The sequence below is a fragment of the Ipomoea nil genome, unplaced genomic scaffold (genome assembly GCF_001879475.1).
Source record: "Ipomoea nil cultivar Tokyo-kokei standard unplaced genomic scaffold, Asagao_1.1 scaffold1259, whole genome shotgun sequence".
Classification (NCBI taxonomy): Eukaryota; Viridiplantae; Streptophyta; class Magnoliopsida; order Solanales; family Convolvulaceae; genus Ipomoea; species Ipomoea nil.
Genome location: NW_017617687.1, coordinates 951,389 through 975,081, shown reverse-complemented (window position 1 = coordinate 975,081; position 23,693 = coordinate 951,389). Strand labels below are relative to the sequence as shown.

Here is a 23,693-nt window from a genome sequence, read left to right as displayed (position 1 = left end):
GATCAGCATGCGGTGGAGACGGAGAACTTGATTTCAGAGTATAGAATAATCCGGGTTCCATTGAGAGTTGAGCAGATCGCTTGAAGCTGCGGGTTAGAGGACGAGAGGACAGTGGTGATGGCGTCGAGCGTCGTAGCTGCACTGCTGAGACTTTCGGACCTTTTTGAACTTGATCCTTGGTCGGTGGTTGTCCTTCCTCTTCTTCAGAAATTAGGATGAGAGGATCGCTAGGTGTGTCTCCAACTTCATGTCCTCCATTTGCAGCACGTCGAGCCCTCAGCATCGCTTGTCTTGCTTGCTCGGCCACTCTCCTGGAAGATTTTCTATTTTCTTGATTCTTTGGAGTCATCGAAGCCTGCAAAAAAAATAGATACAAACAAAAGAAATCTCCACACAGATTTGTTTGCTTCAGGTCCTAATTTATAGGCCTAGGAAGGTGCTAGAACCGTGTGGGCTAATGATGAAAGGGTTGAAAGGGTTTCCTTTGGATATAGCCGACGTTTGGTTTCAAAAGGTGTGATGAATGCTTTCGTGACTCTTCATTGGTCGAGAAAGCGGTGGATGTGATGGGTAGCGGTTTCTAGGAGATTTAATGAGGGATTAGGGTGACGATTTGAGTGAGAACGAATCGGTTGGGAAGGATGCTGATATAGGAAAGGATTATGGGGGGAGGTTTAGGTTGGGTGGAGGTTTAGAAAGGGTAGGAGTTTATGGGTGGAGGTTTGATGCCCAATTAAACTCTAATTTTCCTCCTTTGTCTCATGATTTCCTTCTCAAAATCGTGTACCACAAACACACTCAAACATCTCGTTAGTAGCAAAAATTACTCCACAAATAATTAATCACACATATCAATTAAACTCATATACACGGCATTCCTAATTAAAATACATATAATTTGGAAATTAACACAATTAACACACATATTCCTAATTTTATAATTAGAAACAACTTTAAAAAAAATAATCAAATTCTAAAATATTTTAGAAACTAACAAAAATACTAATTTCTAGATTTCTAAAACATTTTATAGCAATTTATATCACATATAGTGCATATATACGAAACACACATACAAATAACATATTAAATCACATTTTGCACATAGCACATATATATTAACAAATAAACATGGTAAATCATTTTTTAGAGCAAATTGTTCATGCAAACAAGTTAGTTAATTTACAGAAACATGAACACATACTCAAAAACTGATTAACACATTAAAACATGCAATTTTATACAAATTATCAAATAAATCACGAATTGCACATTTTATCAAATTAATTTGCATGTCATATGATCTCACGTTAAATAATACATGCAAATACAAAATTTTTAACACATATTGCAAATTTATCACATAAATATTTCGAATAAAAACATGCATAGAAACACATAAAACAATTTATCCACGTAAAACAGTTAATTTTGAGCACAAGTATCAATTTAAATAGAGAGATTAAGTTCAGTGATACTTAGCTCATTTCGATCATTCCCAACTCGTGCCTTAAGGTAGAAAATCTCGTTTCGCATAAAGGCTTCGTGAGAATATCAGCAACTTGGTTTTCCGTAGGGATATATTCAATCTTCAGATTTTTCTTTTCAACGTGATCCCTTATAAAATGATGTCGAATGTCGATATGTTTGGTTCTTGAGTGAAGCACCGGATTGTGAGTGATAGCGATTGCACTAGTATTATCACAATAAATACTAACGTCATCACAATTAACTCCGTAATCCTTCAATTGTTGCTTCATCCACAAAATTTGCGCACAACAACTTCCTGCAGCAATATATTCGGCCTCGGCGGTACTAGTTGCGATGGAATTTTGCTTTTTGCTGAACCAAGAAACAAGCCTTCCCCTCAAGAACTGGCATGTCCCGGAAGTGCTTTTTCTGTCTATTTTGCAACCTGCAAAATCCGCATCTGAAAAACCCGTTAGAGTAAAATCTGTACCTTTTGGATACCACAATCCAACATTGATTGTGCCTTTCAGATATCGTATGATCTTCTTTGTTGCGGTGAGGTGGCTTTCTTTTGGATTTGCTTGGAATCTTGCACACACTCCCATAGCATAAGAAATGTCCGGCCTGCTTGCAGTAAGATATAGAAGTGAACCAATCATTCCTCTATATTTTGTTTGATCGACATCCTTTCCATCTTCATCCTTGTCTAGCCTTATTGATGTGCTCATTGGAATTTTGATCGATGATTTTCCATCAAGGCCAAACTTCTTTATCAAGTCGCGGGTGTACTTTGCTTGATTGATGAATACTCCTTCTTTCAGTTGTCTGACTTGTAAGCCCAAGAAGTAATTCAATTCACCCATCATGCTCATTTCGAATTTATTCTGCATAAGCTTCGAAAATTTCTCACACAGAGAATTGTTAGTGCTTCCAAAAATAATATCATCAACATATATTTGCACTAATAAAATATGATCACCATCTTGAATTCTAAATAAAGTTTTGTCAACAAGGCCTTTGGTGAATCCACAACTTATCAAGAACATTGACAATGTATCATACCAAGCTCTAGGTGCTTGTTTCAACCCATACAATGCCTTTTTAAGTTTGTAGACTTTATCACCTTCGCCTTTTACCTCAAAACCTGGGGGTTGTTCGACATAAACTTCTTCTTCGAGTAGACCATTCAAGAATGCGCTTTTCACGTCCATTTGATAAACGGTGAAATCTTTGTGTGCGGCGTAGGCTAGGAAAATTCTGATTGCTTCAAGTCGAGCTACCGGTGCAAAAGTTTCATCAAAATCAATTCCTTCTTCTTGAGAGTATCCTTTTGCAACGAGCCTTGCTTTATTCCTAACAATCACGCCTTCTTCATTTGCTTTGTTCTGGAAGACCCATTTGGTTCCTACAACATTGTGGTTTGGCGGTCTCGGAACAAGTTCCCAAACATCATTTCTTTTGAATTGATCGAGCTCCTCTTGCATAGCATTTATCCAATCCGGATCATTGAGAGCTTCGTCAATTTCTTTTGGTTCAATCTGAGATAGATAACACGTGAACAATGCTTCCATGGTAGATGATCTTGTTTTCAAGCCTTCATGGATATTCCCAATAATTAATTCTGGAGGGTGATTTTTGAGCCATCTTAAATCTGGTTGAAATGGGTGCATGGTACTGGGTGGATCCATTTGTTGTGAATTTGCATTGTTGGTTCGAATTTCATCAATTAAATTGTCTTGAAATTGATTACCAACATCACATGCAATTTGATCATTAATTGGATCACCAACTTGTACTGCATCTCCATTCCCACGTGAGGCATCACTCCCAAAATTATTATTTAAAGAATTTCCAACTTCTTCTGGGTGAGGGATGAGATTTTCTAGAGAATTAATTTCCAACTCATCCATTCCCTACAAAACGTCATCTTCACACGTATCATTAGTATCACAAAAATCAATATGACACTTGTTACCATTTTGTGCAATTTCTTCGTCCAGAGCGCCATTTTTGATTTGTGATTTTTCATCAAATACCACGTGTATGGATTCTTCAACCACCATTGATCTTTTATTCAGAACTCTGTACGCCTTGCTGGTAGCTGAATATCCTAGAAAAATTCCTTCATCTGCACGCTCATCAAAAGCTTTTAGATGCAATTTATCATTAATATGAATAAAACATTTGCATCCAAAAATATGAAAATAACCAATATTTGGTTTTCTCCCTTTATATAGCTCATATGGCGTCTTCTTGTACTGCTTATGGATCATGCTTCGATTTTGCGTGTAACAAGCAGTGTTGATAGCTTCCGCCCGATAGCGTTTCGGGAGACCGGCAGCACTAATCATCACTCGTGCGGCTTCTTTGAGCGTCCAGTTTCTTCTTTCGGCAACACCGTTTTGTTGCGGTGTTCTTGCGGCAGATAATTGATGAGAAATTCCATGTGAATTGCAAAAAGCTTGTATAACTCCATTCACGAACTCGGTTCCGCGATCCGTTCGTATTTTTGATATTTGCAATTCTTTCTCATTTTGTAGTTGCTTCAACAGCTTCGATAGAACTTGCTCAACTTCATTTTTCTTCTTGAGAAACATGGTCCAAGTGTACCTGGAAAAATCATCAACAACAACGAGAGTGTATTTCTTACCACTTACACTTATTGGATCAACCGGTCCAAATAAGTCCATATGTAGTAAGCTTAGCGGTCTTGACGTTGACTCGTGTGTCTTTGATTTGAATGATGATTTGATTTGCTTTCCGCGTTGGCATGCATCACACACTTGGTCCTTCTTGAAGATAATATCTGGCAAGCCTTCTACTAGATTCTTCTTTGCAAGCTGATTGATGGTCTTGAAGTTTAAGTGGTTGAGCTTTCTGTGCCATTCCCAATTAGCTTCATTTGAATTTCTGGCCATTAAGCACACTGAATCTTTGCTTGTGCTCCAATCCACAATATACATGTTCTTTCGCCGTTTTCCAGATAAAATAATCTCATTTGTGAGCTCATTTTTGATTAGGCAATTATCTTTAGAAAATTCTACAAGATAGCCTTTATCACAAAATTGACTAGTGCTCAACAAATTAAATTTTAATCCTTCAACGAAAGAAACATCTTCAATCTTCAAACCATTTTTCTTGATCGTGCCAACTCCTTTTGTAATTCCATAATTTTGATTTCCTCCGAATATAACTTTTGGTCCATCGATTTCTTTGAAATTAACTAGATATGATTTATTTCTAGTCATGTGGCGTGAGCAACCACTATCGATGTACCAAATATCCTGCAAAAAAGATTAATTAACTTTAGGTACCCATACTTGCTTGGGTCCTTTACTGTTAGTGATTTTTGGTAACCAAACCCACCTTGATCTTATTGAATTAAGATGAGGCGATTTGTAACCATTAGAGACACGATAATCATAACTCACATTAGAAAATATTTTTGGCGCCGGGTTTTGAAAATTATTTTTATATTTTGGCACCTGGGAAGAGAATGGTTGCTTTGGTCTATAAAAAGCATTACATCTATTACACAACCAGTCTTTTTGAGTGGGATGAAATCTCCCAACTTTATTTCTAGAAAAGCTTCCCTTTTTTCTATGAAATCTTTTTGCACTTGACTCTTTGGCATATCTTTGCTTGTAGAATTTTTGTTGCTTTGCTGTAGTATAAGCTTGTTTCGGCCTTTCAACATTCAACTTTGCGTTTGATTGATAGCCAAGTCCTTGTCTCATTGTGCTATTCTGACTTTTAACAAATTTTACCACTTGAACTTTATTATTTAAAGTAGTAGTAGAATTAGTCAGATTTTGAGGGGTTTGAGAACATGTGGAGTCATAACCAATTCCAGTTCTATCTCCTGATGGCTTTTGCATGCTCACCATTTTATCTATAATTTTAGACGAATTAGTGAACGTAGCAATAGTAGCTCTAAGATTATGTTCTCTAACCTCTCTTGCTTTACACTCTTCTTGAAGATGAATATTTTCATTCTTCAATTTACTCACTTCAAGTAAAGCATCTTGCAATTTTTTATTCATTTCTTCTTTTTCAAGAATTAGAATATTATTGCGCTCATTGAGTTGAGGATGAGTGAGCATAATCTCTGTCGCATTAGATTATCAATAGATTCACGAGAAAAAGAGGAATTAACAGAATTGAAAGAATTAGAACTTACATCTTCTTCCTTTGCGTCAAGAGCCATAAGACAATCTTCACTTGTACTCAACTCCATTAGCTTGCATATTAGCGCCGTATCATCGTCCGAATATGAACTTTCATCGCTTGATGATGAATCCTCTGAATCATCATTTTCGTTTGGTTCGTTACCAACGAGAGCTTTTCTTTTGTCGCGCTTGAACCTTTTGCTTTCGGATTTGTTCGGCGTAGATTCAACATTTTTGCCTTGATACTTGCTAACGATCAGATACGGACAATTTATTATTTATTTTAAAATGTCCGGGTTTGCGGCAATTGTAGCATAAATCCTTATTTTCTTCGACTTTTTCTTCTTGTGTTATGCGAGAGATGAATTTTCCACGAGCAGAATTTTTGTTGTCTCCTTTTCGCATAAACCTTCTAAACTTTTTGACAAAAAGAGCAAATTGTTCGTCAGTCATAAAATCAACATTATTTTCTACTGACCTGGAGGTTGACGGTTGTTCGGCCATTAGAGCAGAATTTCGAGCTTCATGTACATCATCATCTTTGGCCTTCATTTCGAACTCATATGCTTTTAGATCACTAAATAATTTACCTGTTGACAACATTCTTAGATCTCGGTGATCGCGCATAGCCGTAACCTTCATATCCCATGCAGATGGTAAGCTTCGTAGAATTTTGAGATTAATTTCTTTTTGGCTAATATTTTTGCCAAGATCACTAATCTCTCCAAGAACTTTGATCATTCGAACTTCCATGTCTGCAACACTTTCATTTGAGAGCATTTTGAAATCTTCGAACTTCTTCATGGCGATTGTGAGCTTATTGTCTTTTTCTTGTTCATCTCCTTCGCCAATCTTGATGAGAGTTTCCCATATTTCTTTGGCAGTGGCACACTTTCGGATCTTCGGAAATATTGTATCATCAACGGCTTTGAATAGGATATCCTTGGCAATATTGTCAAGATTATTTCGCGTTCTATCGTCCGATGTCCATTCCGGTTTTAGCTTTTGTACGTACTGTGGAGCATCCGGGGATATAACAAACGCCGTATTGATTTTTAATATTTCTATAGGGCCAGTGGAAATAACTTCCCACATTTCATCGTGTAAAGCCGATAAGTGTACCTGCATACGAACTTTCCAATCATCAAATTTATCAAGTGAGAATAATAGATTTTGAGCTAAATCTTTCTTCATCATCATCACGAGAGATATGAAAGATTAATCCAATTCACACACTTTGTAGAATGGATCAGCCTAGCAGTCAAAAACAGTTAACCCAGTTAGGCAACGTGTTTTAATACCAAAGGTTGGTACAAACTGACTCAAATAGGCTACAGGCTCTGATACCAATTGTTGGTATCAGTTAGAGACAAATTCTGACTCGGATAGGCACCTGCTCTGATACCAATTGTTGGTCCCAAAAGAGGTAGGGTGAAAGTCTAGAGGGGGGGGGGGGGGGTAAATAGACTTTCAAACTTTTTCGCACAGCACAACAATTGCTAAGACAGAGATAAACCAAAACTCTTAACTAGATTGTTAGAGTATGGTGCACAGCGGAAATAAATAAACATAAAGTGTGTGTGAGATTGTGTGAGCAGTATATCTTCGTGAGAGCGAATATGTAAAGAGCAGTATGTAAAGAAAGCAGTAAAGAACACAAGACAATTATAGTGGTTCGCGAGGTGGTGTAATCCTCCTACTCCACTTGCTCTTTTCTCCAAGAGCCAATTCACTATATCTACCACTCCTTGGTTCCAAGATACAATGAATTTCCGTGATCTAGTGCTTTGATCACAAAGCCCGCACTAATCACGCCCAGTGACACCACACTGCTGCTTCGGGTTTCACGTCGCCGCGCTACTATCCCAGGATTTCACGACTCCGCGTTACTTTCCCCCCGTCTTCCACACTCCGGTAGAAACGTATCCCGTGATATGGTGCTTTGATCACCAAGCCCACACCAATCACGCCCAGTGCCTCCGGCACTGCTGCTTCGGATCTCACAGCTCCGTGTGACAATCCAGGATTTCACAGCTCCGTGCTACTTTCCTCCCTTCTCTTGTTTTGCTCCAAAACAAGTGTTGTCTTGCTTCCAACTTCTGAGACTCTGTAGATGATCTTCAATGATGCGCAGGTCTCTTTGATGAAGATAAACACTCTGGAATGATTTCTCTTGATAGCTCTGAGTGTTTTCTCCTTTTTAATGTATCAAGTAAAGCACTTGATATTTTGCTCTGCTTTGCTCTGTTTAAGAACTCTCAGAATATTTTTCTCTTGAAGCTCTCTGAGTTCTTTTTCTTTTCTCACTTCTCACATGAAGATTTTTGGTATGCTCTGTACCAAATGAGATTTTTGCTCTATGCTCTTTCAAGCTTAATTGCTCTATTCGATCCTTTTGATGGATTCGAATTTTTTGCTCTCTTGTTCGTGAGTTTGTTATCTGCTCTCATCTTCAAGTCTTCACATCTTCATCATTTTATAGCTGGTAATGAGAATCTGTCCGTTGGAAATAGACGCTCTCATTTTTGAAATCTTGTATCTTTTGTCAGAGATCTTATCTTATCTTCTGCAAAAATGTCAGAAAGAGATAAGCTAGCCGTTGATGGAGTTTCATCTCCATGTAAATGAGCTCCCAAACTTCATCTGATATTCCTCTGTTTTAACGTTGAGTGGAAATATCTGGGTCTCAGTTTTGGTGTAGAATGGCTTCTCTGATTAGCTCTGAAGTGGTCCTTGTATCTTTGGGATTCAAAAATAATCTTTATTTTAATCCCATACTAGTTAGACTTTCCTTGTGAGAATATTTTTTTTTTCACTGTAAGTTCTGCTTCATCTTCTTCATTCTCACGTCTGGGTGTTCTCAGACTTCAAACTGACTTTGAACTTCCACCCAATTTGAATTTCTCCTTTGTAATTGACACCCAATTTCAATTGGCTTGTAATTGGCACCCAATTTGAATTTCTCCATTGTAATTGGCTCCCAATAGACTTTGACTTGCAATTGGCTCCCAATTGCTCCTGGTGCTTTCAATTGCTTCCCAATTTGAATTGTTGACTTTGACTTTGAAATTGGCTCCCTTTGAATTGTTGACTTTGACTTTGAAATTGGCTCCCAGACTTCTCCTGGTATTGAATTTTATCTCAATTCAATTTGATCTCCATGTCTTCTTTGAATCGGTCCCCAACTTTGAAATTGCATCCCATACTACAACCTCAATTAGCTCCCAATTTCAATTCTACATTGGCTCCCATATTGAATTAATTTCCATGTGAAACTTGCTCCCAATTTCAATTGATTTTGATTTCTCTGAAATTGGCTCCCAATTTCAATTGCTTCGAACTAGCTCCCAATTTCAATTTTTATGAAATCGGCTCCCAATTCCTTTGAATTGGCTCCCAAGTGCAATTGCTTATCTCTTGGTATATTAGCGAACAATCTCTCCGGGGATTATGAAAAATGGGGTTGGTCCACTCTATTAATGGACAATTTCTCCGGGGAAAGAGGGGATTTGGAAAAAGGTTACACTGGAAATATTCTTTTTATTGCTTCGACCAATATTCCCAAAAAAGTGGATCCTGCTCTAATAGGCCCGAATAAATGAAATACATGCATTAAGTTACGAAGGCTTCTTATTCCACAACAACGAAAGTACTTTTTCACTCTTTCATATCCCTACTATATGAGGGATTTCACTTGGAAAAGAAAATGTTCCATACTAACGGATTCGGGTCCATAACCTTGGGTTCCACTATAGGAGATCTTGTAAGACTTACCAATGAGGTCCTATCGATTATTATTGCAGAGAAAAAAGATATTCTAGACACTAATCTAATTAGATACGCTCTTTTTCGAAAAACTTTGACTTTGCGATCCCCGGTAAGATCGGTTAAGGATCCTGGGATCCTTTTCTATCAGATAGGAAGGGCTGTAGCACAAAATGTACTTCTAAGTAATTGCCCCATAGATCCTATATCTATCTATATGAAGAAGAAATCATGTAACGAAGGGGATTCTTATTTGTACAAATGGTACTTCGAACTTGGAACGAGCATGAAGAAATTCACGATACTTCTTTATCTTTTGGGTTGTTCTGCCGGATCGGTCGCTCAAGATCTTTGGTCTTTAACCGGACCCGATGAAAAAAATGGGGGAATTGGCTCCCAAGTGCAATTGCTTCCCAATTTCCACTTGTAATTGGCGCCCAAAGCTTAAACTAGCGCCCAACTCCATCAGATTAATTTAATTTGACTTCTCAAATTTTACCTTGTAAAATTGTTAATGGTGAGTTTCGAACTTGAGCTATTTCAAATAATATATCAAGCATCATCCACTTCATCCGTACAGCTTTTGATTAAATCTCCAATCACATTTGATGTACTTCTTTCTTTCCATAGATGCTTGATCTCCAAGTCAATTTCATGCATTCTTCCAATATTAATTTTCTTCACGAAAATTCTTCTGGGATATCTTCTTTGAGTAGTAGCGACGTGAATATTGTATCATTCATCTTCTTCTTCAATTTGTCATTTTCTCCAGACAAATTCTTGATTTTCGGCTTTATATCTTCTTCTTCTATTTTCATCCATTTTCCTCTGTTTTTCTCTTTTCATAATTAAATAATTTCCCGATCATGGTCTAAGACTCTACTAGACCTATGAAATAAAATTGGGGGATCTACAAATACAAATTTGGCATATCAAAACCATTACACTTTATTCCTAACATATTATTTCATGAGCATTAGCACTGCATGCATCTTTAAATTTTGTCATTATATTGCATTGCAATAATATATTACTGCAGGCATGCATTAATTATTGTGTTATAAATAGATGCTCAGCTCACTGCATATACATATGGAGTATTACTTAGATTGGAACTCACCTGACTAGCTCTCTTGATTTTTAGTAAATATTGGGGTTTTGATCTCTAGATCTATTGTTCAAAGCCATATTCTTTAATTTGCTGAAAAGTCAAGAAATTATGGTTGTATATTATTCGTGTGTTAGATAATTGAGGAACATAAATTTGTTATACACATGATTAATTTATCAGTGGGTGCTATTTGTTCCTTCAAAATTAAATATGATATGCATATAATTTGTAGTCACATGATTTTAAATATTTGATTCATGTGTTAAAATTATTTGTATATAAAAGGATAATAAGTATATGTCAAAGCTTTAAATGCAATTTGTGATAGCATGAAAGAGCCTTACAATAAATATTATATTGCTTAAGTATTGCAATAATAGTGTTGAAAATTATCCTTTTATATAAGTGGGACTATGTATTCTTTTGAGAATAAATTTAGATTTTTTGTACTGACTTGCATTATACGAATGCTTTATATGAATTTTGAAATTCCTCAAGTGAAGGAAAAATTGTGAAGATGGAATAACTTTGAATGTTAAAGTTATACATGTCGAGTTCACCTTGTTGCAATTTATTATTCTATAACAAATGCAGTTTGAATATATTTTTTTTGGCATGATCTAAGATTCCTGTATAAAAGGAAATGTTTGTGGTTTGAAGTAATCAATTTGGTTGAGATATATTTCACTATTGAGTGTGTATTAACCAAGTGCAAAGTTGATATAAAGTTTGCATACAGTCTACTAAGGAGCCAATGTTGGGCACCAAATATCAGTCTGGGTAAGAGATCAAATATATTTGACAAAAATATTTGTAAGTGTTGCATTGTGGGGGTAATAAACTCCTTATATTTTCATCAAAATTTTCTCTGTGGTATTGCGAATAATGATGAAAGAGGATGTCTCATGTTAAACATGAAAATCTCAAGGGATTATTTATGAGTAAACGAAGTACTCGTCAAAGTACATGTAAGTTTGGTCAAGAGAATCAACTTACTTGAGGGCTAATTATGAGGATTAGTCGCTGACTCATTGGAAGGACTTAAAGTCCAAGTGGTAATGAATTCGTGGTGGATCCCACTTCTGTGGTTAAACGAAGCCATGAAAAGAGTTACAAAATAGTACACTAGTTGGTCATTCCGACAGTGTGTGTACTTGTGAGGTTGAGCTACAGCTCTTAATGAATTCATAACTTTTTGAGAAAAGGTGGTTTTGTTGAGACAAACCTAATGAATTCACCGCATAATGACATGAGTACAAAGTGCTCTTGGAGAATTATACTCAATTGGGGTGGTCTATGTTGAGGTAGACCTAAAGAGATCCCTAACTTGAGTAGAAAAGGGCTAACCGCCTCTTATGAAAGATAATGGGGTTATCCCAAGAAGCTGAGTGGCTAAGAAACAGGGTGATAACCATGCAGTTGTGGGGGTGTCCAACACCTTCACCACCTTGTGGCCCACAAACTATAATTTGCATTTTAAATAACAGTGCCTCTGAGAGAAAGAAAAGTCTTACAACTTATTTATGTCTTTAACTACTCTATAAGCCTTAATGGTGGTCTATACTAAAATAGACTTGATAGAGTTAAAGGTCTATATTGAGATGGACTTGACAGTACAAGACATAAAATTTGTAATTCGGTAAGACTTGTCAGAGTTAAAAGTTTATGTTGAGATAAACTTGACATAGTCAAAGTCTAGATTGAGCTAGACTTGACAAATAGAAAAGTTTATATTGAGGTAAACTTGACAGATAATAAAGTCTATATTAAGATAGACTTGACGCCTGTAAGAGGTGGTCTATGTTGAGATAGACTTGACGGATAATATATAAAGTAGATATTGAGATAGACTTGACGGATAATAAAGTCTATATTGCTAGATATGACGAGAAGTTGTAAAAGGTTGATGTGAGCATTAGAGTTCAAAATTTCTCTGACCAATGAGTTCAAGATTCATATCACTCTTGGAAAGAAAATTACTCGATGTCACTATGTGTTAGTTCAAGAGCTGATTCACTAACATTAAAGTCAACTTGGTGTATTGCTCAGACAAATTTTTATTTCAGCCTTCTTTTGAATGGGTGTGGGATTGTTGGAAAAAGACATTCATAAAGAAGGCTATTTTTACGGACGTGTCTAGATCATGCTTTCTCCTTGTCCGCAAATTAAGAGACGCAGGATCGTGGGATCATTCAACATAATTTTCCTATTATAGCGCATGCTTGTGTGGTGGATATGGAATAATCAATTGAGCTTTTTCACTATAAATTCCCTTTCTCTTGTACGAATAGGAGAGGACACAAAAGACCAGAGAGCTTCCTTCTTCTTCATTCTCTCTTCCGTGTCTGAGCATAATATACATATTATAATCTGTGTTTGCCAGTCGGAAGCGTATCGGCACCATCATCGACAAATTTACGCTTTTAAGGTAGTGTTTTAATAAACACGGCACAGAATTCTGTCTATCAGTTTCGAATCCCTCTTCGTATTCTGTCATCCATCACTGCCTTCCTGTTCAGAGTTCACGTTGGCATTGTTACAGCACAAAATCTCCAACAATGCTGTGCAACCGTGTGCATCATGGTTGTAAAAACAACGTCGTTTTAATTAAAAATGCGCGTCCGACTTAAAAAAAAAAATCAGTTTCGATTCTCAGCAACAACATTATGTTGTGCATAATTTGAACTATATATCCATAATGAATGAACTAAATATCCAGAATGAATGAACTAAATATCCAGAATGAATGAGCTATATATCAAGAATGAATGAACTAAATATCCAGAATGAATGAACTAAATATCCAGCATGAATGAAAAAAAAATCAGTTTCGATTTCCGTCTAAATATCCAGAATGAATGAACTAAATATCTAGAATGAATGAACTAAATATCCAGAATGAATGAACTAAATATCCAGAATGAATGAACTAAAAATCCAGACTGAATGAACTAAATATCCAGAATGAATGAACTAAAAATCCAGAATGAATGAACTATATTGTTCAAATTATGCACAACATAATGTTGTTGACGGGAATCGAAACTGAAATTTTTTTTTTAAGTCGGACATGCGTTTTTAGTCAAAAAGACGTCGTTTTTGCAACCGTGTGCACCATGCATGGTGCAAACGGTTGCACACCATAACGATTGACTCTCTTTCTAATCGTGCCACTTTTTGTCCTTTGTTAAGTTTATCGTCAATTAACCGGTTAATCCAATGGTTTTTTGGTTTTTCATGTTATGTTCTTCTCCTTCAATTTTTTCTGGCATTGTGGACAAATTATCAAACACCTATATAAGGATGAAGATCTGAAGAAACTAGGTACGGGGAACAAAAAACAAATTTTGCGAGAAAATTCAACAAGTGTGACATCAAGTGAATGACAGCTATATACGAATATTCAATCAAGTGAAAATCATATCAAAGAGCTTACAGAAATCCTCATCTCAAAGAGAGACTTGCTATACATTGAAGAATTCATTCAGAAGTCTCAAAGTTGGAAGAAAGAAAAATCTTCTTTTTTAAACAAGTTGTTTCTCTACTGGAGTGTAGATAGAGGATTGTCACACGGAGTTGTGAAATCCTGGTGGCAATGCTAGATGCACTGGAGTGGTGTGATTAGTGTGGGCTTAGTGATCAAAGAACTAGATCACAAATTCATTAATTGTATCACTAGTACAAAATTGAACATAGAAGATTGACCATAGGCCACCATTGTTGAAAGAATGGTTGTCTAATCTTAGCCCAAAAATTCGCGGTGGCAATTTTGTAAATAAGTGATCAATAATCGGTCACCATTGTTAGCTTTAATGGTTGCCCATTGTATTTTGTATTTATTTTTAAAAAAATTAATTTGTAATAGGAAACCATTTCTAATAGAAATGGTTGCCTTGCCTAAGATTAACCTAGATCTATTCAATCAGAAGACATCGACAACCCGCTGCTCAAAATACTCCATCGACGCTCTCGATCTGCCTCTGCTCTCTCCGGCGACCACGCAATCGATCTGCTCCCATCCGACCTCGACGCTCTTGCCCGGCGACCCACCGCCACCACGCCGTTGGCGGAGACCACCGCGATGCACCGCCACACGCACAGCAACCGTTGCACGCCCACACCACGACGCACCGCTACAGCCAAGCCGCCATCCCCGGCCTGCCGGCGCCACTGTCGCCCCTAGCCGACGCCACTGCCGCCTCCCTTTCCCGACGCCGCACCACTGCCGCGCCACTGCCACTCCCGTACAGGTTAGACAATGTAGTAAAAACTGTTATAAGTATACAAATTTTGACATGGTAAATACTTGATTTTTGCAATTACAACTTTTGTTTCAACTCGTGAATGGCTATTTTAATACAGAGGGATTCTTTGATTGGGTATTTGAGTTGGAGTGAACAGAATTATTGAAATTGATCAATGCAGTGTTTAATTTGTTTGTCATTGGATAACAATAGGCAAAATCACTATTGGATTGAATGGGTTAGAGTCTAATAATTCATCAAGTGACTTTGGTTATATGCATTACTAGACTGGTTCGTCAAAAGGGTCTTCATTTGATAATTCAGGCAATAAAGCGGGTGGAGGAGTTAGTAAGTCCCTCTGCTCCTTATCCTCTCTGAAGAGGATACTCAGAATACCCTAGGGGCACTAGCTCTTAAACTAGATGGTCTTAACCAAAAGATCATTTGATCTTAGCTATTTAAAGAAAATGTGATTTCTTATTTTCCGCTACGTATGGAAATATGGGTTTTCATATCGTGAAGTAAAAGATAAAAAAACTTGTATATTGTCAAGAGTCATTTCTGGAATCTCTTTTTTTCTACAGATAGGCAGACAGCAGTCTGCTACTGAAGGAAAAGGGAAGAAAAAAAAAGTTGTGTAGTTCAACAAGCCCTCTATTCTGAATTCATTTATAATGTTATCCTAGAGATCTATTCATGAGCTATAGTTAGTCTGCTTTTCATCCATAAAAATGTCTGGACTCTTCAAAGCATAGTCAGTTTCTCTTGTTCCAAATTAACCAAAGTAATAAGCTAATATGGGCCAAGTTCCATTTTATCTTGCTTTCTCTTTTTCTAAAAGGTTCCGCCCAAAGTCCTAAGAACGCATCCTTGACAGATTGGTGCACAGGCCATCGGATTTAGGCCACCATATTCCTCCCAATCCCAGTATAAGATCCCAACACTTTCATGCTCTTAATAACGAATTTTCTCCTATATTGCCCTAAATGATTTAAATTCACTGTTTTTTTTATATAGCAGCCTTATGTATATTAAAAACAGGGTAAAGAAGTGGTCATCTTATTCCACTATTTTGCCTCTGCTGTATGTGTCAATATGTGAAGAAGTTCTTATCAGATTTTGCCACTGAAGTTGAATTCTGCATTAGGACAACAAAATTACTACTTTTGAATAGATTCTAATCATTCTATATGCCGTCATATTTTAACTTTAGGATCCTGCACAGTGACACTTTATTTGTTTTGTAGCATGGTGTTGGTTCCAACATCCGTATCCTTTTGATGTATAGGTAAACTATTCTTGGAAGTTGGCCAGGATTTCCTATTTTCCTCATTGTTTAGTCTAACCTCTTTCTGCTTTAATTTTTTTCTCCAGTTTACTTTTCTTCATTGGATTAAGGCCTGAATCATATCTAGGTTTTTCCAACTGACCAAATTGTGTCCGAGTAAGGCAGTTTAAGAAGAAAAAAGAAATGATTTCAACTCTAAAGAAAAATGCAATTAGATTTTTTTTACAGGTTACTATCAAATAATGACTTAAAATTAGCTGACTTGGCATCTACTTACATCTTAATAAAAAGTTAAATATATATTTTTTTAATTAGTTGCTGCCATGGCAGCTTGGTAACCAACCAAGCTGCCATGGCAGCGTTGTCTTCCAGTTTAGAAGAAGACGCTTCGTCTTCTTCTTCCATGAGCTGCCATGGCAGCCATTAATGGCATGCTAGTGAAATTACAACTCACATTATATTAATAATGACTGTTAGTTTTTTGCTTGACTGAATTGAATGATAATCTACCATGCATTGAATTGAAAGATAATCTATCATGCATTATCCATTGATTTGTTTTTAGATATAAAGAAAATAACTGCTAGCCTCCATGTTGGAGCAGCATGTGATGCATTCACTTAACCAATGACCATAACTGCCCTTTATTTGGTAATAGATGGGCTACTAACGGTCAAAAGTTCTAACAGTCTAGGGCCTAAAACAGACTTCTATCTCTTATTTCAGTTGACATTTATTTGGTGGTATACATTCAATAATGCAGGTTTCTCGTCACAAGAGAGGGATACGAAATGGACCTAAGGCTCTGAAACCTCAACTAGTGATTATCCGCTGCAAGTAAGTATTCCATCTATTCCTATGCCCCAAATATTAGAATTGACATGCCGTTATAATGCTATTAGACAATCCTCTTCATTACTTGTAAACATCTGTTATGCTAAGTTGAATGACTGCATTTGATTGCTCAACATGCAACAAATTATAATCTTAGTCATACTTGATTTTGGTGAGCATTCCCCAAAGACAATTAAGTAACCATTGCGTATCCATATCTGATTAGTACTTAGAGTAGTATTTTATGAATTCACAGATATGGATAGGAGTTGGATGCTTGGAAAACGCACTACATTCCCATATATGCAAGGGGTTCAAGAGTTTATACAATGTGCTGAAGAAAATATGAGTAAAAAGGGGGAGGACTTTATTGTGTGCCCGTGTTGCGATTGTCAGAATTTTAAAAGATATCGTAGTTCTGATGAAGTGAAGAGTCATTTGATACGTCGTGATTTTAAGGAAGGATACACAAGATGGATATGGCACGGTGAAAGCTTAATTCCTAGTACAAGTGTAATTAAGGAAACTTATATAGATAGTGGAACGCATGCACACGGTAAAACTAAAGCAAATTGTCAAACTCTTGAAGATAATGAGAAGAATAATGCATCTCATGTTAGCAATGATGAGAATGATGAAGATAATGATCGAATAGATGAAATGATGCGTGATGTGCAGGAAGATTTTAGTGAAATGCCTCCTGAATTTAAAAGTTTATTTGACAATGCTGAAAAACCGTTGTTCCCTGGAAGTACTAAATTTACTAAGTTATCTGGAGTGCTTAAATTATATAATTTAAAAGCAAAAAATGGATGGAGTGATAAGAGTTTCACGGGATTATTAGAACTAATAAAAGACATGCTTCCGGGTGACAATGAACTTCCTAATTCAACTTACAAAGCAAAAAAAATGTTGTGCCCTTTGGGTATGGACATTGAGAGGATACATGCATGTCCAAATGATTGTATTTTGTATTGGAAAGATTACAAAGACTTGCATGTGTGTCCAAAGTGTGGAGCATCACGTTATAAAAACAAAGATGCATGTAAGAATAAGAAAGGTCCCCCAGCCAAAGTATTATGGTACTTACCCGTAATACCAAGATTTAAACGCATGTTTGCTAATCCAAGAGAGGCAAAAAATTTGCAATGGCATGCTATTGGAAGAAAAGAAGATGGAAAACTGAGACATCCAGCTGATTCACCTCAATGGAGAAATATTGATAGGAGGCTGCCTGATTTCGGTTCTGAAAATAGAAATCTTAGACTTGGACTGTGTACTGATGGAATGAATCCTCATGGTAACATGAGCAGTCGACATAGTACTTGGCCTGTTCTTTTAGTAGTTTACAATCTTCCTCCTTGGTTGTGTATGAAAAGAAAACACATCATGTTGTCGTTGTTGATATCAGGGCCTAAACAACCAGGAAATGACATTGATGTATATCTAGCGCCACTTGTTGAGGATTTAAAGATTTTGTGGAATGAAGGTGTGCCGGTTTATGATGCTTATACTCGAAGCAGATTTACCTTACGTGCAATGATTTTTTGCACAATAAATGATTTCCCAGCTTATGGTAACCTATCGGGTTATTATACTACTAAAGGAGCTAAGGCATGCCCAATTTGTGAAGATGAAACTTCCAGTCTATGGTTGAGTAACTGTAAAAAGAATGTGTTCATGAGCCACAAGACATTTCTCCCTACGGGTCATCCTTATCGTAAGAAGAGAAAGGCTTTTAATGGAAATCTTGAGACTCGAGTTGCTCGTTTACCTTTATCTGGAGATACTATTTATGAACGTGTTAAGAATATTGAAGTTGATTTTGGTAAGACTTGTAAGACTAGTCAAACGACTCCTTGGAAGAAGAGGTCTATATTTTGGGATCTACCATATTGGGAGCATTTATCAGTTAGACACTGTCTTGATGTTATGCATGTTGAAAAAAATGTTTGTGACAACATTATTGGGACACTGTTAAACATTCTAGGGAAGACGAAAGATAGTGTTAAGGTTAGAAAGGATATGGTTGAAATGGGAATACGGGATAAGTTAGCACCACAAGAGTTAGGAAAGCGGACATACTTACCTCCAGCTTGTCATACTTTATCCAAAAAAGAAAAAACAAGTTTTTGTGCCTGTTTAAATGGTGTCAAGGTTCCTTCTGGGTATTCGTCGAATATTAAGAAACTTGTGTCGATGAAGGACCTTAAGTTGGTTGGCATGAAGTCTCATGACTGTCATGTATTAATGCAACACATGTTACCAATTGCTATTCGAGACATCCTACCGAAACATGTTAGGCGGGCTATAACAAAGCTTTGTTTCTTCTTCAATGCTATTTGCAGTAAAGTTATTGATCTAGATGTATTAGATGATTTGCAGGCTGATGTGGTTGTTACTTTGTGTCAATTTGAAATGTATTTTCCTCCATCTTTTTTTGATATTATGGTGCACTTGATTGTTCATTTGGTGAGAGAAATTAAGATGTGTGGTCTGGTTTTTTTGAGGTACATGTATCCGTTTGAAAGATATATGGGAATATTGAAAGGATATGTGAGAAACCGGTATCGACCTGAAGGGAGTATAATTGAAGGTTATGGTGCTGAAGAAGTCATTGATTTTTGTACTGATTATTTAGCTAATGTTGAGTCAATTGGTGTTTCTAAGTCTCGTCATGAAGGAAGACTCACTGGGAAAGGTACTATTGGGTACAAACCAGTTTCTCCACCTTTGCAGTTGCGAAATAAGGCACATAATCTCGTATTGCAACATCTTTCTGAGGTACATCCATACTTGGACCAACACATATCCCTGATAAGAGAACAAAATCCTTTAAAGGGTGAAAGATGGGTGACCATTGAACACAATCGCACATTCATCACATGGTTCAAAGATACAGTGATGAAAGACGACTTATCTCAAGTCAGTGAAACCATCAAATGGTTAGCATATGGACCTGATTTGCTTGTAAGTTGTTATGAAGGTTATGACATAAATGGATATACATTTTACACCAAGCGACAAGATGAAAAGAGTGTGGTGCAAAATAGTGGGGTTACACAAGTAGCATTATCAAAAGATTATTCAAGTGCTAAGGATACTAAACCGATTGATGCTGCTATGTCTTATTATGGTGTGATTGAAGAAATTTGGGAACTTGATTACAAAGTGTTTAAAATTCCTCTATTCAAATGTAGTTGGGTCGATAATAGAAGAGGCGTTCGGATAGATGAATTCGGTTTTACTTTGGTTGATTTTGAACGGTTGGGTTATCATGATGAACCATTCATACTTGCATCTTAGGCAAAACAAGTGTTTTATGTTTCTGATCCTGTTGATAATAAGTGGTCAATTGTGTTACAAAGCAAAAGATCTATTGTTGGTGTTGGTGATGTTGTGGATGAAGAAGAGTATGATCATTTTGATGAAACTCCTCCATTTTCTATTGGAGTTCAGTCTTTACCTTTAGAAGAAGATAACCTTGAAATAAGTTACATGCGTAGTGATCATGAAGAAGGATTGTGGGTTGACAATCGGTTGTAATATTGTAAGCTTTATAAATTGTTAAATAATTTTTAAGACTATTTTGTTCAAGTTGAAATGCAATATAACATGTTTACTAATAATTTTATTTTGTTTGTGCAGGTATATATAGATAATCATGCCTGATCAATCTATATCTTCAGACCCTCCTACTAAAGCTACTGAACGCAAAAAAAGAGGGCCTACAACATGTAAAAAATTGAGAAAAAAAAAAGGCTTCGGATCTTTCAGTTCAGTTTGATGAAAGTAGTAGGATAACTGGAGAACATTCTACTGAGTTTTCTACATACATTGGGACTTTGGTTCGTGCTCGTGTTAATATCAATTTCAAGAATTGGCATGAGGTAGATTCAAATCTTAAAAATACCATTTGGGAAGATGTTAAGGTATATTAAAGAACTTTATATTAATAACAATAAGTCAAGTATATATATTATGTTGCTTATGTGCGTTAAACTATTCAGGGGAAATTTGGTATTGAAGATGCTTCAAAGAAGTTGGTGGTTTTGAAAATTGCACGGACGAGATGGGGAGACTTCAAGAGTAGATTATTACGTGAGTTTGTACACAAGAAGCATCAAACGTATAACTCTCCTACAGAACTTTATGACTTTTTGAGTGCAGAACAATGGGCGAAGTTTGTAGCTAGTCGGCAGTCTGAAGAGTTTAAGGTATATTTAGATCATTTAGTTATAAGTAAAGTGTTTTATTAATATTAACATGTCTGTGAAATTATAGGAAAGAAGTCAGAAGGCTAGGGAATTGCAGGCGTTAAATGAGCATCCACACTTCTTAGGTTCTAGTGGATATGCGAAGAGACGACAAGAGTGGATGAAAGAAGATCCCCTATCTTCACAATCTTCGTGTGCGTCAGTTAGCTCGTCTTTGTTGTCCGATGATCGCAGCTTTGATTGGATACGAGCAAGAACAAAAAAAAAGCAGATGATGGAAGTTACTTTATTCCAAATGAAAAAACACAGGAAGTGTTTCATAAAATTGTAAGTATTATATTTTTTTAAATGTCATAATAGTACATAATATTTATAAAAATACTAGTACTTGACTTATTTTAATTTGTTGGAACAGATAGAAAAATGTGAAGAACTTGATCAAGGAAAATTTGAAGCAAAACGACACCATGACGTATTGTCAGTAGCTCTTGGAAAGGATGATAATTCAGGTTCTGTAAGAGCAATTGGTTCATACTCTACCATCCAAGAAGTGTTTGGTAGACCAAATCGGAAACAAAGCACATCGAGTGGGGTTTACTCAGAAGCTGTTGTCCAACAAATGTTAGAGAAATGTAGGCAAAATACTATAATGGAGGTGGAAGCAAAGATGAATCCCAAGATTGAAACAATGGACTAACAACTCAAGTTTTTGATGAAGAACATATCGAGGACACATCTATTTTCAGGAGGGGTCTTGCCTGATCCACCGCTTCGTGATCCACCCCCTACTCGTAGCAGTTGTCATTCAGTTGACACATATCCAGTTACAACAATTCAGGTAATATTAAAAGTTATTTCATATATCAAAAAATTATTTCTTGTTAGATAAAGATTAACACACAATTTTGAATAATAGAGTACAAAAAGGTGTTTACTAGCAGTATGTCCCAATGGAACACCAATTGATGTTGCAAAGGGTATGGTTCACCCAAGTACTGACGAGACTTTGGTGGATCACCAACCACTGTTGTATAACTGTGTCAAAGTTTCGGTGGATGAAGTGATTAAGATGAGGATATAATATTTCTGAATGAATCAGATAATAAGTCTGTACAGGAATATATATAGTAGCGAATAGCAAACCTAATACAAGACTAACACTAGTAACAATAGGTAACGAATACTAATAATAATAGAGTCCTAATACTCCCCCTCAAGCACAAGGTGGACTAGCTACAACATTGAGCTTGCCACACAGAGTAGAGAAACGCGGACCAGGGAGAGCTTTAGTGAACACGTCAGCCAGCTGATCCTTAGTAGAAATGAAGCTAACTTGCAACTCTTTCTTTGCCACTTTGTCACGAACAAAGTGATAGTCAATTTCCACATGTTTCGTACGAGCATGGAACACCGGGTTGGAACAGAGATAAGTTGCACCCAGATTATCACACCAGAGAGTGGGAGGAGCTGCCAACGGCAACCGAAGTTCATGCAATAGAGAAATCAACCAGGTGACCTCAGCAGACACGTCAGCTAGTGCCTTGTACTCGGCCTCTGTAGACGAACGAGCAACCGTACGTTGCTTCCGGCAAGACCAAGAGATCAGATTGTCACCAAGAAAAACCGCAAAGCCGCTAGTAGACTTTCTGTCAGCGGGGTCCCCAGCCCAGTCCGAATCCGAAAAAGCATGCACTGCAACAGAGGAGGATGGGCGAATAAACAGACCAAAATGCAAAGTGCCTTTAACGTACCGCAGAACACGTTTGAGCATTGCCCAATGCTCAGTGGTCAGGGAGTGCATATGCTGACAGACCCGATTCACAGCAAAAGATAAATCCGGGCGAGTGACAGTAAGATACTGCAGAGCCCCAGCAAGACTGCGATACTGCGTGGGATCAGCATAAGGAACCACAGATTCAGAAACGGGTCGAGTCACAGGCACCGGAGTAGCCAACGGCTTGCAGTCCACCATACCTGCACGGCTCAAGATATCTCGCATGTATCGCTGCTGAGAAAGAAACAAACCATCACCACGAGAGACCGTCTCAATGCCCAGAAAAAAAAGACGGAGCACCCATGTCACGAATCTTGAACTCCGAGGCTAAGTCAGTTAGAAGCCGAGTAACACGCGAAGCATCAGATCCCATAACAAGGATATCATCCACATAAACAAGCACATATAAAGATACAGAGTCACGAGTGTATATGAATAAAGAGACATCAGTCTTTGAAGGTGAAAAACCAACCGACACCAAGAAAGCATGTAACCTGTTAAACCATGCGCGAGGAGCCTGCTTAAGACCATAGAGTGACCTCTGTAATAAGCATACATCATCCGGTCGTGACGAGTCCTCATAGCCAGGCGGCTGTCGCATGTAGACTGTCTCTGCAAGATTACCATTCAGAAAGGCGTTGTGAACATCCAACTGCCGAATTACCCAACCGCGAGAGACAGCCAAGGAGAGAAGAAGCCGCACGGTTGTGGGTTTTACAACAGGACTGAAGGTCTCAAAAAAGTCCTGTCCTGCGACTTGATTGAACCCCTTAGCCACCAACCGAGCCTTGTGCCGCTCAATCGTGCCATCAGCCTTGCGC

General features: G+C 37.2%; 2 protein-coding genes and 1 long non-coding RNA gene across 3 annotated transcripts; 2 read left to right on the top strand and 1 right to left on the bottom strand.

Annotated features, from left to right (window-relative positions):
• The first annotated feature begins 15,015 nt into the window (after positions 1-15,015).
• On the top strand, positions 15,016-15,379 carry LOC109184296. The gene is made up of 2 exons (XR_002054743.1): positions 15,016-15,107; positions 15,344-15,379. It is a non-coding gene; the product is annotated as an uncharacterized LOC109184296 (long non-coding RNA).
• A 5,426-nt stretch (positions 15,380-20,805) lies between these two features.
• Positions 20,806-21,547, top strand: LOC109184322. The gene is made up of 4 exons (XM_019334318.1): positions 20,806-20,851; positions 20,911-21,098; positions 21,166-21,425; positions 21,514-21,547. The coding sequence occupies exons 1-4, from the start codon at positions 20,806-20,808 to the stop codon at positions 21,515-21,517; spliced, it is 498 nt and encodes a 165-aa protein (XP_019189863.1). The 3' UTR covers positions 21,518-21,547.
• An 879-nt stretch (positions 21,548-22,426) lies between these two features.
• On the bottom strand, positions 22,427-23,097 carry LOC109184320 (uncharacterized mitochondrial protein AtMg00810-like). Its single transcript, XM_019334317.1, has 2 exons — positions 22,550-23,097; positions 22,427-22,451 (listed from the first exon to the last, which is right to left on the bottom strand). The coding sequence occupies exons 1-2, from the start codon at positions 23,095-23,097 to the stop codon at positions 22,427-22,429; spliced, it is 573 nt and encodes a 190-aa protein (XP_019189862.1).
• Between the last annotated feature and the right edge of the window lie 596 nt (positions 23,098-23,693).

Excerpts from the sequence above, each read along its gene's own strand:
- LOC109184320 (XM_019334317.1), bottom strand. The coding sequence starts at position 23,097 with ATGCGAGATATCTTGAGCCGTGCAGGTATGGTGGACTGCAAGCCGTTG. Across the intron at positions 22,452-22,549 it reads GCAGCTCCTCCCACTCTCTG|TGGCAAAGAAAGAGTTGCAA; the intron begins GTGTGATAATCT and ends TTCGTGACAAAG.
- LOC109184322 (XM_019334318.1), top strand. The coding sequence starts at position 20,806 with ATGTTAAGGTATATTAAAGAACTTTATATTAATAACAATAAGTCAA. Across the intron at positions 20,852-20,910 it reads TATTAATAACAATAAGTCAA|ATGCTTCAAAGAAGTTGGTG; the intron begins GTATATATATTA and ends TTGGTATTGAAG. Across the intron at positions 21,099-21,165 it reads GGCAGTCTGAAGAGTTTAAG|GAAAGAAGTCAGAAGGCTAG; the intron begins GTATATTTAGAT and ends GTGAAATTATAG.